The 14417-nt window shown below is 36.0% G+C and overlaps 1 protein-coding gene across 1 annotated transcript; it reads left to right on the top strand.

Moving 5' to 3' along the window:
- The first annotated feature begins 372 nt into the window (after positions 1–372).
- Positions 373–1685, top strand: LOC129872377 (putative B3 domain-containing protein At5g66980). The gene is made up of 2 exons (XM_055947368.1): positions 373–426; positions 1116–1685. Exons 1-2 carry the CDS (start codon positions 373–375, stop codon positions 1683–1685), a joined length of 624 nt encoding a protein of 207 aa, XP_055803343.1.
- The last annotated feature ends 12732 nt before the right edge of the window (positions 1686–14417 follow it).

Below are 14417 nucleotides of genomic sequence, written 5' to 3'. Positions count from 1 at the left end.
CTACATTGGCTACATGAGAGGAAAAACGATTACTATATCTTCATTATCTACATAACTAACGTGGAATCTCAGTAGCTCAGTTGGTTGACTTCTTGAATTTTCACCTTATAGTTGTGGATTCAATTCTCCACCTCCTAATCTCTTACCTCATTTCCTCTCCTCCTACCCTTACATAATAAAGAACAATTTTTTCCAATTAAAAAAGACTACATGACAAGAGGAAAAATACAAATGGTCAATATCTAAGAATGTTCAGATTTCTGTAATCTTCTTCTCTTTTATATTTTTTCCTTTAATATAAAGAAACTTATAGGGTAAAAAGGTTGTTCCATCAATTATGATATCCTTCTAAAGTTTGAAATCAAAGAGAACATGGAAAAGGGCTTCTTCAAAGTTTTCATCCCAGAAATCAGTACAAAACGACTTGTGAGTATACTACCCCTTATCATGGTCTTTGATGGGACTTTGATTCTTGAATTTTTTTTTCTTTTTGGAGATGTGAGCAGCATATATATATGGGGAGGGGAAGGCATTGTTGAGATTTAGATCTGCAAAACTTGGATATATCTTGTGGTATTTTTATACTTGTTAAATGTACTTTCCCTTTAATCCTCTTTTTATGTTCTTATATTCATGTATTTAATCTCTGATTATTGTTGATTCTTTTTCTTGAAACATTTTCAATTTATTCTTTTTGAAAATTTATGCTTCGAATAAGGGGAGAGAAATTAAAAAGTGGAAAGATGCCTTTTTGTGATGCAAGTAAATTTTATAATTTTCTATATATGTTAAATCTCCAAATTTTATACCAGTACTATGTATAATTTAGTCGGTTGATGTTAGAAATTGCATATATCATTTCAAACTAACCATATTTTGAGTGTTGATGATAGTAATTTTGCAGTAAAACTATGAAAATGCCTCAGATTTTGTTTTGTAGTTTTTGAAATAGTTACATTCTTGAACTCCAATCTTAAAAATCTCAAACTTTTAGTTATTTGAAATATTTTTTATATGAAACTGGCTGCATTTATGATATCGTCAATCTTATTTAAAGAAATTCGTGTTGCTCTACATTTATTTTTTCAATAGTCGAGCTTCTTTTGCTTTCACAGAAACTTTCCCCAGGATATATTGATTACAAGAATAGAATGCTACCTAGGAATGTTTCCCTTAGGGATAGGTTTGGAAATATGTGGCCTATAGGAGGAACCAAATCAGGAAAACATATTTATTTTGAACATGGATGGGAGAAATTCATTGAGGATAACATCGTAGAGTTTGGAGACTTCATTATTTTTGACTATGATGGAACTAGAATTTTTGACTTTAAACTACTTGGAAGAACTGGATGTGTAAAGAAAGGAGATGGAGGTTTAAAATTTTCTATGAAGGAGGAGGACGAGAAAGAAATGAATGTTGACCATCAAAAGAGTATGGAGTTAAAGGAGAATACTTGGGCTAGAGATAGCACTAGCAGTTCATCTTCTAATGATAGTGATGAGGATAACATGGTAGAAGAAGAAGATAATCGGGACGAGGATTATGAAGAAACAAAAAAGGTGCCACCTTCAAATTGCATCCATCTGGAAGAGGAAGAAGAACAAGAGGAGGGGGCAGAGGGAGAAGAGATTGAAAAAGGCATCATGTTCAAAATGGAGATATTTGGAAGAGAAAAAAGATGATGATGACAATGAAGATGATGAATACAAAGAAGATGAGGAGGAAGATAATGTAAGGGCTGGCATATTTAACAAACATACGCCATGTTCAAAAGGTAAACACTAATTAAGGATCTATAAATGTACTACTTTATTTCATTTTATATTTAATTCAATTCGTCTCCTGTTAGTATGTTACTGCAAGAATGACATCTTTGAATATTTTGACATGATTTTCTATTCATAGAAATGTCATGGTATAATTAAGACAATAAGTTTTAAAGGATTTTTGAAAAGGTTCAATCGACAAAGTGAGCCTTTTAAGGGAACTTTTTGTTAGTTTTTGGAATAACAGAGAAAATAATGAAGTTAAATATCATTTTTCTAAGACCTCTGATATGTGTCAAAAGTTTGGTTTCTTTCTTAAAGTCAATTTTCAATAAAACACAACCCTGTAATATAAAATAGAAAGCGCAACTCTGAATTTTCAGGTGATTTCTATTTGTGAACCTAACTAGTTAAACATTTTTGATTTAGTTGAATAAAAAAGAGCCAGTGCTGGCAAGGTGAATAATCCCCATGAAAAAATTGCTACAGATATATTCAGAAGTGGTCGTGTAACTAAACAAAAAAATCCTAACTTTGTAACAAAAATATGACCAAATAGGAGAGATCACCTGGTAATTATAAACCTACAACTATTTTAGTGAATGGTTTTATAGTTTGATCTTATTGTATTCACAGCTAACAAAGTTTGTTTCCCTATCTGTAGTACATTCCGACTGATGTAGTGAGACTACAAACTTGAACTCTCTTCAACTATGACCATTCGTGACTCTACTGGCAGAGAATTTGAGGCAAACTCAAGATTTGGAAGGATGGTAGAATATGGCTAATTGGTGGGTGGCGCAGTTTATGTAGGTGGAACTTTGTGGAGAAAAATGATACGTGCATTTGTGAATTTGTGAGACGAAAACACAACAAAGATCTTTACTTACAAATTCACATTGTCTATGAAGGAGAAGGTTCCCATCCCAACAAGAAATAATATGCTGCTATTTAACATACCTTTTAATTTTTATGGCCTGCAGTGTTTTTATATGTAGACAAATTTTGAAGAACTGTTGTTTGTTGACCAAACATTGAAGATTTTTTTTTTGTATTAATAGATCCGGAAGATAAACCAATTAATTGGCGTTAAGACTAAAGTCTAGTTTATTTACATTCAAATGTTAAACCATTATTGGTCTACATTGATCTGTTGGAATTCTTAAGTTTTGTTGGAAAACATGGAATGTCCATTACTTCACTTGCAAAATACTGAATTCGTTATGTTTTTCTCCGTTCATCCGATGTATAATCTATGCTAGTAAAGTAATTTTCTTAGTCATCTTGGACTTGGATTTGAAATAATTTTTGCCCGGAATAGGCCAAGTTCGGCGCGCCACGTAGTGTCCCACGCCAAGCAGTGCGCCAGCCTGGTACAATTTTATCCTTCCAAAGCTTGGCAATTTGCACAACATTGTGATTAGCTTAATTTAGTAAATAGTTAATTGACAACCTGTTTTGGGTACGATATCTGCACTTGAGATCCGACAATACGTGTATGACTACGAACACTTGTGTGTTTGTTTGGACACAACAAGTTTGTATCTTCTTCTTTGTTTAATATATAATTATTTTTGTTCTTATATTTCTTTAATTATGTCTTGAAATTTTTTCTGGTATATTTTAGAATACTCATAATCTCTATTGGTTGAGGAAACTCTTTGTCCTAATAGAATTGGAAAATGAATATATTGTCATTTTAGGATTAGGAGAACCTTTTCCTTATAGGTTTGAGGCTACTTGGGATCTATATATATGGGATATTTTTCTGGATCTAAAGGTAGCTTCTTTTTCTTTCATAGTAGAAAATTCTATCTTGTTTTGCTTGGAGGATTAGACCTAACTGAACCTCGTTAAATCTTTGTGTTATTTTTCCTCTCTATTTTATATGCTTATGATGGTGTTCTAGTTAGCCCACAATATTTCTGTAACACATTTTATCTTGTATTTTTCATTTCAAGTATGAGTAGATAAACCCATTCGATGAGGTTGTGGACCCTTATGGCATTTATGATATGAACGGATATTAGTTTATCTTGCTTATTTACAACTCCGGCCCCTTAAAAAAGGTCATATTTTCTTGAATTCCAAGTGTCCTATTAAATTCCTAGCTTAGAATGTAGTCTAGTTTTAGAATTAATAAATCAATCACTCTTTCATTTCAAGAAAATCTTAGGAATTTATCAAATTTGCAATCATTGACACCTTGACACACATGTACTCTACATGGGATCGACCCCAATCTTTATTGAGTGTATTATTGCTACGACTGTACTACACTTCATTTTGAAGTGTAGAAGTTATCAGGTTCGAGTCTCAATTCAAAATGAATTAAAAATAATGTACGACGTGTATTGATTTAGAAACTCTGCATTTATGCCTTATCAAAATCAAAAAAGCAAAAGAGAAATGGGTATACTATTTTATGTAATTAGATAGATTTTGTGTCTGGTTCTATTATGTTTGTAGACACATGATTTTTGACCCTGCCTAATATTTACACCTTTTTAGCATTATATTTTTTCTTTTAGTGTAAAAGTTAATTTTTTGACCTTTATTTCATTTTTAGAAAATTTTTCTTGAGAAATTTGAAAAATACAAAATAGTCATGTTTTTAGACAATACTTTTATTTTTGATTTGCGAATAAAAAGAAATACTAAAAATATGATCTTTTTATTTTTTTGTATTTAATATTTAGGTAGTATTTTTATTGTTTGTAATTTTTAAAAGATAAATAAAAAAAGATCGAACCCAATAGCATGCTGCCACATGGTAAATTTCATCCCAATCTCTATGAAAAGTATATTTCATAGGAAAGAATTATATTCTACTCTTCCTTCCCAACCTTTTTTTAAATCTTATCCAAAACCCATAAGAGTATTTTTCAGAAGGTTCGACCCCAAAATATAGATCACGTATGTCAGGATCAAAAAACGGTCCCACCTTGACTAATCAACCTAAAACCCAAATAACGAGGAATATGTGAAAGTAAAACAAAATGGAAGACTAACAGGTCATTGTCACAACCCGATTTCTCTAGTCATGATAGCACCTACTATATCCAGTAGTAGGTAAGCCTAACCCATATCGCGAAGCCTGAGACAACGGGCTATCACACGAAAGCAAAGAATGAGGAAGATGACAATAATAATAGCAAATATGAGAAGGAGAGAGAATCAAATAAATACAGAAATAGGCCCACGAGACTTGGTATCACTTAGTAGTCGTGCTTCTAGGCAAAACCAGAGTACAAGCTTATACAAAACAATGAATAAGTACAAACTGTGTCCGAAAACAAAATAAAGACTAGCCCTATCCAATGCTGAGGGAGAGAGGCAACTTCAAACGCCAGGAGCTCATCCCTGTCTCCGAATCCCAAAGAGATGCTCAGCGTGAGACCCTAATCCGCAGTGAGTACCCTTACTATGATCTAAATGGTGCAGAAGTTTTATGAGTACCAACAAGTGGCACTCAGTCGGCATAGGCCGACTGAGCTCCGAAGATAAAATTTGCATAATAGGCATATAAGACAGGAGCATGCATCACAAGTAATAACGAAACAACACGAAATTCATAATAAGGAACAAACAAGAAGCTAAACACTGAAAGAGAGAAAAGTAGGGTAAAATAAGTAAAGGAAAAACCTGGATGTGCTAGCCCATCAACCTATACACGATAAAGTTCTATTAAGGGAGACTGCTAACCAAAGTCATACAAATAGAAACAAACACAAGTAGCATATAGAAGTTAAGATGGCTATTCTAGATTAATCTGGCATAAAAGAGTAAGATAGGAGAGAATAAGGGGAGTACCTACCTTCAAACAAAAGAACCACCCTTCGTACTGCCACAAGTATACCAATAGCCAACTAAAACCTTACCTAGCAGCAAATGCCCGGCAAGTATGTGATCACAAACTAAAACCTGTACAGCCTCAAAAAGACCAAAAATTCTATATCCAATTATACTGGTGATAGACAATGCATATGAATGAGGGTAATGCAATAAAATGAGTAGTGCCATAGTACCAAGATATATAAACCTACCCCTCAGTCCCATCCACTAAGGTAGGACCCATGCACATCTCCTTCTTCCTATTGCAATGGGTCACATGGATAGAGGAATCCATGGAGGACTCGGGAGTGTCCATATATACCTGTGTGGTCCTGATTCAAGACTTTCTACTCCATTGGTGTGACTGTAGATCATCAATATAACCAAGAGAATCATCACAAAGGCCCATGAATCGCGACCGATCAAGTAAAAAGTGAGTACATCCTAAATGCCTCTAATATTTCAAGTAGAAAAAGAGTACGTCCTCAACACCTCGTTATTATTCAAAATATGTTTATCAAAAAGATCCAGGTGGTATGACTCTCGTTAAAAGATAAGTTTAGTAGTAAAAAGGGCAACAAATCTATTTCTTTAAAAAAATGATGGTAAAACTAATGTATGCTCGGGATCATACCCCAAAACATGTGTATGTGAGCAACAAATGAAATGCATGCCACCACCAGTATCCAAACAACTCAAGCAGATAGAAACACCATATACACATCAAGTATCTCACTCCTAGAGTACATAAACTAGCCTAGAATCCAGCTACTCCTTGATCAAGGCCTCGGTCCCAAAATACTCTAACCATATTAACAAAAATATAATAAAAAGGCACATCCCAACTCAGATAATGAAAGGAATCACCAAGAGTCATCAAATGAAGGAGTAACTTAAGAACCTCAAAAACAACCTAAAGCTAACATTCAAGGACCAAACCACCGCTAACTTCATCCTATAGCAACAATATGCATCAAAGAATCCAAGGTCTAATCATAAGGTAAGGATCTCATCACAATCATAGGCCTAACCAAGCCCGAACCTCACAAATCCTAACACAACCTCCCCGCACTAGCGAAGGCAACAAACCTAAGAAGTCTCACAATAAGCCATAATAATAACTAAGGATCTACCAAACCTATTTTGTGATACTAATCACACCGACTACTCTAAAACATCAATCAACAACTCCAAAGGAAATTAGAAACACTAGACTAAGGCATAAGTAAATGAGTACCAATTGAATCTAACGATCTCACAATACTAAACTAGCCCAAGGCTCAATAGGGAATCAAGATATAAGGATAAGGGAAGGAAAATCCTAAACCCGCCACATAAAATCCTACTCACATGCAATATACGCTAAAATTTATCTTATGAAGCACAATATAAGAACAAGCAGACCGCTGCCTACCTTGAAGCCGAACATGCGCGCTCTAAGTCCACTTCCTGATAGTTCTCCACTACAAAATCACCTCCAAATGCCTCCACGCTATCAATATATTGATCACCTCATCAATACAGATTTTTTGACATTATAATCGCATTTTTCGGAGACGGACCCAAAATTGAGACAAAAATAGGATTGTCGAAACCGCGATGGGAATCGCAAAATCAATTCCATAAAAAAATTCTAAATGCATTATTGATCTTGTACCACAAAATAGGGCACAAATTGATGCTCAAAACGAGAGAAATCATCCAAACAAATAATTTCATCATTAAAGCTTTAAGGCTAAGCTAGGGCATACCCTATTAGGAAGAAATTACCTACATAGGAAGCTCCACACATTTCCCTGAGCACACCAACACATAGCCTCGATCAATACGAAGCTCCAAAACTTGGAATCACCCAATTTAGAGCTTTCTAGCTCCCAAAATCGTGAAATGAAAACAAGAAAATGGTTGAGTTTACTTCACTGTCTTAATTAAAAGACTAGTGAAATGCTCTCTGCAAACGCGAAGGACAAGGTTTGCAAATAAGAGAGATAAGCCCTCAAAGGTTCGTGAATGCGGAGGCAAAAGCAATCAGGCTCCACGAACACAGAAGGTACCTCGTGAATGCTGAGGCTAATCGGGAATGCGGCCATATGCCCACAAACGCTGAGACCAAGGCCCATGGCTTTCGTGAATGTGTCCCCTATAGGAAGAACACAAAGGGAAAAATGGGTCTGCACCATATTTTGCTAGAACATGAGATTTTGCAAAAGTCGAAAGTCCAAAGTCTCCGATGGGGTGCTCGAGATTCGCTCGGAATCCCATGCGCCTTATCGGACTATGCTACCCTACCAAATTCAATATGCTGGACTCAATGGCATAGTTGAAATATCCATACATTGTCGTTATGACTAAATGTATGTTCCACTCTCAATGCTATTTTTAGATAAATTCTCCAATGGGCCTCGGGATAAGACCGAAACCTCAATGTAATACCCCCAAAATATTTCACTAAGATTCATACCGTTCTTCATGTACGTATAGGATCATACTAGATGATTGTAAAGTGCATGCATAAGTTAGGATCAATTCCTAAGAAATTGGAAAGTGTTGGATGTAATTTAGGGTCATAAGGGATCCCTAAAACCAAGCCAAGTCCAAAGAACTCGTCTTGGCTAAGTTTTCGAATGAGTTAGTATAAGGGTTGACTTCCAACGACCTTATCTTTTCAATATAATGTACTGGGTAGCCCATTAAATTAAAGGTCTTTGAGTCTTCTTTCCAACGCCACTAAGATTGCATTTTTTGGAGTTCGGAGTCAAAAGTTATGACTATCTTACGACGGACTAGTGCTGCCGGAATTTCAGTCTTGGACTGTAACTGAGGAAAATTTAGACTTCGTGCCGCAGTGGCGCGACACGCCACTATATCGCCAGAAACAAGCCTCAGTAGTTTGGTCCTTGGCGCGACGCGCCACTATTAGGTGTGTAGGGTTTTTAAGCCCATTTTTCAGAACCCAGAAAATTTAGGCTTGGCGTTGCAAGGGCGCGACGCGCCATTATAACGCCAGAAAACAGCCTCAAACTCATGCCACTATAGCGCCAGAAAACAACCTCAGTAGTTTGGTCCTTGGCGCGATGCACCACTATTAGGTAACAGGGCTTTTAAGCCTATAATTCACTTGGGGCTTGTCACGACCCAAGCCTAGGGCCTAAACGTGACATGGTGAATGAGGAACCCAAAAGTACCTCAAACAAGCCTCTTAGCATTCTTTTAGCCTTTCATAGGTAATGACGATAAATGAAGAAACAGAAATCATAATAGTAAATATTCAACTTACATATGTCCAACAATACCTCTAACTATTAGATTTAACGGGGCTAAGACAAGTCCCTAGCTCACCCTTAATCATAATAGAAGAAATACCATAGTAAAATATCTCAACATATCATAAGCTAGAAATATAAAGGAGTATTGTTCCCGGAACATGGGAACTCACCAAAAGTAGTCTTCAAACGAAGTCTCAACTAGCCACGTGGAGGAGAACGAGGAGGAGCACCGATCCCTACATGGTGATATCATGTAGGCAAAAGAGTATGCGTTAGTACTTTGAATGTACTAAGTATGTAAGGATGCATGAATATTGAGGAAACATTATAACATTTATGTAATATGGAACATGATGTAATACATGCATAATAAATCATATAGATATCCTTTAAAATATTTATTTTGTGGGAAAATAACCATAATCTACATTTAAGACCATGCGAGCTATTACATGGAATCCAACATAACCCGCTACGTTGGCCAGGGAGACTACTTGCCGGGTAGAACTCCGTCAACTTCATTCATTTTTTAACTTTAACTTTAAGGGCTTTCATGGATCCATTAGCCTAAGACTACAAGGTCTCCTATGTTGGCACATAATTAATGAGACAAGGGGTTGCTACTAGGATTCCCTTACCGAATCTCACCTCAATGCCTCATTCGGTGCTAAGTCAATCCCACAGAATAGTTTAATACTTCAAAATATTCATAGCATATAACTTGAGAATTCAAACATCATATTCGGTAGAATAGCTCATTAAAACATTTGATAATTCAAATATGCAAGAATTGTCCTTATTGCATAAAGAATCCATCATTCATATCATTTCATCATTCTTTCATTTCATAAGACTCCCTTTTTTATCATAGATATTGCTTTCATAAACATTTATTTGGAGTGAAAGCTTTCAAGTCAAACTTTATTAAAAACATAGTAAAACTAGGTGGGTTCACATCACTTCAACTTGCAAATATGTATGTAAATAAATATACATAAATACTTTGAAATCCATTAATTAAAAATCATGCTTTAAACAATCCACCATGAATTTCAAAAACCTTTAAATAGATAAATAGAGGAATTACTTGTAAATCATCAATTCATACATATAAAATTATGTTGCATCAAAATAGACCAATAATCATTAGTTTAACCATGATTCATACTATTAAGTAAAAATAAGAATTACCATAAGAAAATATTACTTGAAATCAAAAGACTTAATTGAAAGAGTTTTTGGACTATATGGGTGAAAGACCCCATGGATAAACACCCACATAACTTAGAATAGAGCTTAAAAAAATATAATTTATCATATAATCAAAATAATTTAGATATGAGAGTGGAAGGAATACTCTCATTGAAGACGTACATACCTGGAATCCGAAGCTTTAGTCGGAACCGAAAGACTTAATGAACACTATTGAATCCTAACTTTTCTCCCCGCCAGAACGTTTTGTGTACTACCCGGAGTATATGAATCACCAGAATAATATTTTTTCACTACTAAGAACTAAAACTATATTTGAGAATGTGTAAAGAAGTGTATAGTGAGAAGACTTGCTTGAGAAAGCTTGATGAATAAAATGAGGAAATAAGGTGGGTATTTATAGGTGGGAAAGAGAGACCTAACAATAAATAATATAAATATAAAGAAAAATTTGAAAATTTAATGGAGTATATTGATGTCATGGATGATGTTAAATGGAGGACAATTTATGTCATAAATGATGGCTAATGTATCTAGATCTTTCCATGGTAGGTGAAATGAGTTATTTTTGACAGAATACTCCTTTTCGGAGGTGCGTTTGAATAGGATAAATTCCTTATTAGGATTTAGTGTCTTCATAAGAGTTGTAGATATAGAAGTCTAGTTTTATGTCGTTGAACAATAAACAAATTTGGATAATCCTACAGTAAGATATGATTTTTCTTCTATAAACACTCCTTTCCGTCACAACATTCTGTCTTACAATAATTAATTTATTTGATCTAGTTAACCTCCGAAACGTAAAATATGGTCTTCAAAAGAGTTGTAGGTAAAGATCTTATGGTTACTTAGAAATTTGAATCATCCAATTTGGACAAACGTATAAAATGTTATGCCCAAAATACATAGGCTGTATCATTTTTAGGCGAGAATTGAAATATCGTATACAACGTTTTTAGGGGATGTTACATTATCTCCCCATTGGGAACATTCGTCCTCGAATGAGGAAAGACTTAACTTGAGTAGAGTAGAGTGTAAACCAACAACCCATCATTAATGCAATAGTATAATTTAAAACATCGTTTAAAACATATTTTATAATTTTTTAAGCATATGACAAGAAAAGTTGAGATACAAGGATAAGTAATTGAGCAAGGACAACTTAATACCTTAGGTTTGGGTAGAGGGGAAAAGATGAGGGTATCTCTTAATCATATTCGCTTCCGCTTCCCATGTTGCACTTTCTATTTGTTGATTCATCCAAAGGACTTTAACAGATACAACTTCTTTGTTTCTCAATCTCTTAACTTGCCGGTCCAAATTCTCCACAGGAACTTCTTCATAGGTCAAGTTTTCTTCAATATTCACTACTCCCATAGGTACAATGTAACTAGGATCACCCACACTTTTTTTCAACATAGACACGTGAAACACTGGATGAACCATGGTCATTTCCAATGGTAATTCCAACTCATATGCAACCTTACCAACACGTCTCACGATTCTATAAGGCCCTACATACCTAGGGCTCAATTTCCCTTTCTTACCAAATCGAACCACACCTTTCATGTGTGAAACCTTCAGATACATCCAATTGTCCATATTAAACTCAAGATCCCGTCTTCTAGTGTCAGAATAGGATTTTTGATGACTTTGAGCCGTCTTCAACCTTTCTCTAATGATCTTCACCTTCTCCAGAGCATCAAGTACCAAATCGGGGCCCAACAAGGTCATCTCGCCTACTTCAAACCAACCAATCGGTGATCTACATCGTCTCCCATATAAAGCCTCAAACAGCGCCATCTCAATACTTGAGTGGTAACTATTATTATAGGCAAACTCGATGAGAGGTAGATGATCATCCCAATTTCCTTTAAACTCCAACACACAAGCCCTTAACATATCTTCTAGGGTTTGAACCGTCCTTTCGGCTTGCCCATCCGTTTGAGGATGGAATGTTGTGCTCAACTTTACCTTAGTACCGAGGACTTTTTGAAATGATCTCCAGAAGTGAGAAGTGAATTGGGTACCACGATATGAAATAATGGATAATGGCACACCATGCAACCTCACCAACTCCCGAATATACAACTTGGCATAGTCTTCGGCACTATAGGAAGTTTTAACAGGTAGGAAGTGAGATGACTTAGTCATTCTATCAACAATTACCCAAATCGAGTCATGACGCTTCCGGGTATGAGGTAAACCCACTACAAAATCCATATTCACATCTTCCCACTTCCAAGTTGGGATTTCAATTTCTTGGGCTAGGCCATCCGACCTTTGATGTTCGGCCTTCACTTATTGGAAATTCATACATTCGGACACAAACCTTGCTATGTCCTTCTTCATGCCACCCCACCAATACAACTTCTTTAAGTCTCGGTACATTTTCATTGAACCGGGATGAATGGAGTATGTAGAATTATGAGCCTCCATCATGATCAAACTCCTTAGGCCATCAACATTTGGAACACATATACGACCTTGATAGTATAGTACCCCATCTCCCCCTTGGGAAAGGACCTCTATCTTCTATTCCTTTACCAACTTCTTTAACTCGATAAACTTTGGGTCAAGATCTTGCTTGGATTTAACATCCACCACCAAAGAGGATTCAGACCTATTTTGAATAACCATAACCCCATCATTAGTACCACACAACTTCACCCCTAATATAGTCAATCGGTGAACATATTTTACCAACTCCCTCTTACTTTCATCCACATGGGCCACACTCCTCATAGACACTCTACTAAATGCATCAGCAACCACATTAGCTTTACCCGGATGATAGTGCACACTCATGTCATAGTCCTTAAGGAGTTCTAGACACCTCCTTTGCCTTAGATTAAGGTCCTTTTGGATGAACACATATTGAAGACTCTTATGATCAGTATACACATCCACATGCACCCCATAGAGGTAATGCCTCCAAATCTTCAGAGCAAAAACAACTGCCGCCAATTCAAGGTCATAGGTAGGGTAATTACGCTCATGCACCTTTAATTGCCTAGAAGCATAGGCTATGCCCTTGTTGTTTTGCATTAAGACACAACCTAAACCAATCTTTGAAGCATCACAATAAACTACAAACCCCTCTAATCCTTCTGGGAGAGTCAAAATAGGACAGAGGTAAGTCAATCTTTTAAGGTCTGGAAACTCTTCTCACACTCATCTGTCCATATGAATTTGGTTTTCTTTTGGGTCAATTTTGTCATAGGAGATGAGATGGAAGAAAAGCCTTTGACGAACCTTCTATAGTACCCGGCTAGACCTAAGAAGCTCCTAATGTCTGAAGGAGATAATGGTCTAGGTGAATTTTTGACTGCCTCTATTTTCTTAGGATCAACCTTGATTCCATCACTGGACAATATGTGACCAAGAAATGCTACCTCCTTTAACCAAAATTCACACTTACTAAATTTTGCAAATAATTGTCTATCCCTCAATGTTTGAAGCACAATTCTCATGTGATTTTTATGTTCTTCCTCACCCTGAGAATAAATTAAAATATCATCAATGAAGACCACCACAAAGGTATTAAGGTAAGGTTTGAACACCCTATTCATCAAGTCCATAAACACCGCTGGTGCATTCGTTAACCCAAAACTCATCACCACAAACTCATAGTAACCATACCTTGTTCGGAAGGCTATTTTGGGAATGTCACACTCCCTCACCCATAGTTGGTGATAGCCAGATCGAAGGTAAATATTGGAGAAGTGACTTACCCCTTGTAATTGATCAAACAAGATCAAACAAGTCATCTATTCTAGGGAGTGGGTACTTATTCTTAATTGTCATCTTATTTAATTGACGGTAGTCTATGCACATTCGAAGCGATCCATCGTTCTTTCTCACAAATAACACAGGAGCACCCCATGGCAAAATACATGGTCATATAAACCCCTTCTCTAACAATTCCTTTAACTGTTCCTTCAACTTTTTTAATTCTGCCGGGGCTACACGGTAAGGAGGAATAGAGATAGGTTGGGTATCAGGGAGGAGATCGATACCAAAATAAACTTCCCTTTTGGGAGGGACACTAGGAAGGTCGTCGAGAAAGACATCGAGGAATTCATTGACTATAGGAACCGACTTAAGAAGAGGACTTTTGGAGTTGACATCCCTAACCCTTACAATGTGGTAAATACATCCCTTAGAAATCATTTTTGCGGGCCTTAAGATAAGAAATAAACTGACCCTTCACCACCGAATAGAAGAAATACCATAGTAAAATATCTCAACATATCATAAGCTAGAAATATAAAGGAGTATTGTTCCTGGAACATGGGAACTCACCAAAAGTAGTCTTCAAACGAAGTCTCAACTA

This window comes from Solanum dulcamara, chromosome 2, assembly GCF_947179165.1.
Source record: "Solanum dulcamara chromosome 2, daSolDulc1.2, whole genome shotgun sequence".
Classification (NCBI taxonomy): domain Eukaryota; kingdom Viridiplantae; phylum Streptophyta; class Magnoliopsida; order Solanales; family Solanaceae; genus Solanum; species Solanum dulcamara.
The sequence above is the reverse complement of the archived record's forward strand: the minus strand, read 5'-3'. Positions and strand labels throughout refer to the sequence as shown.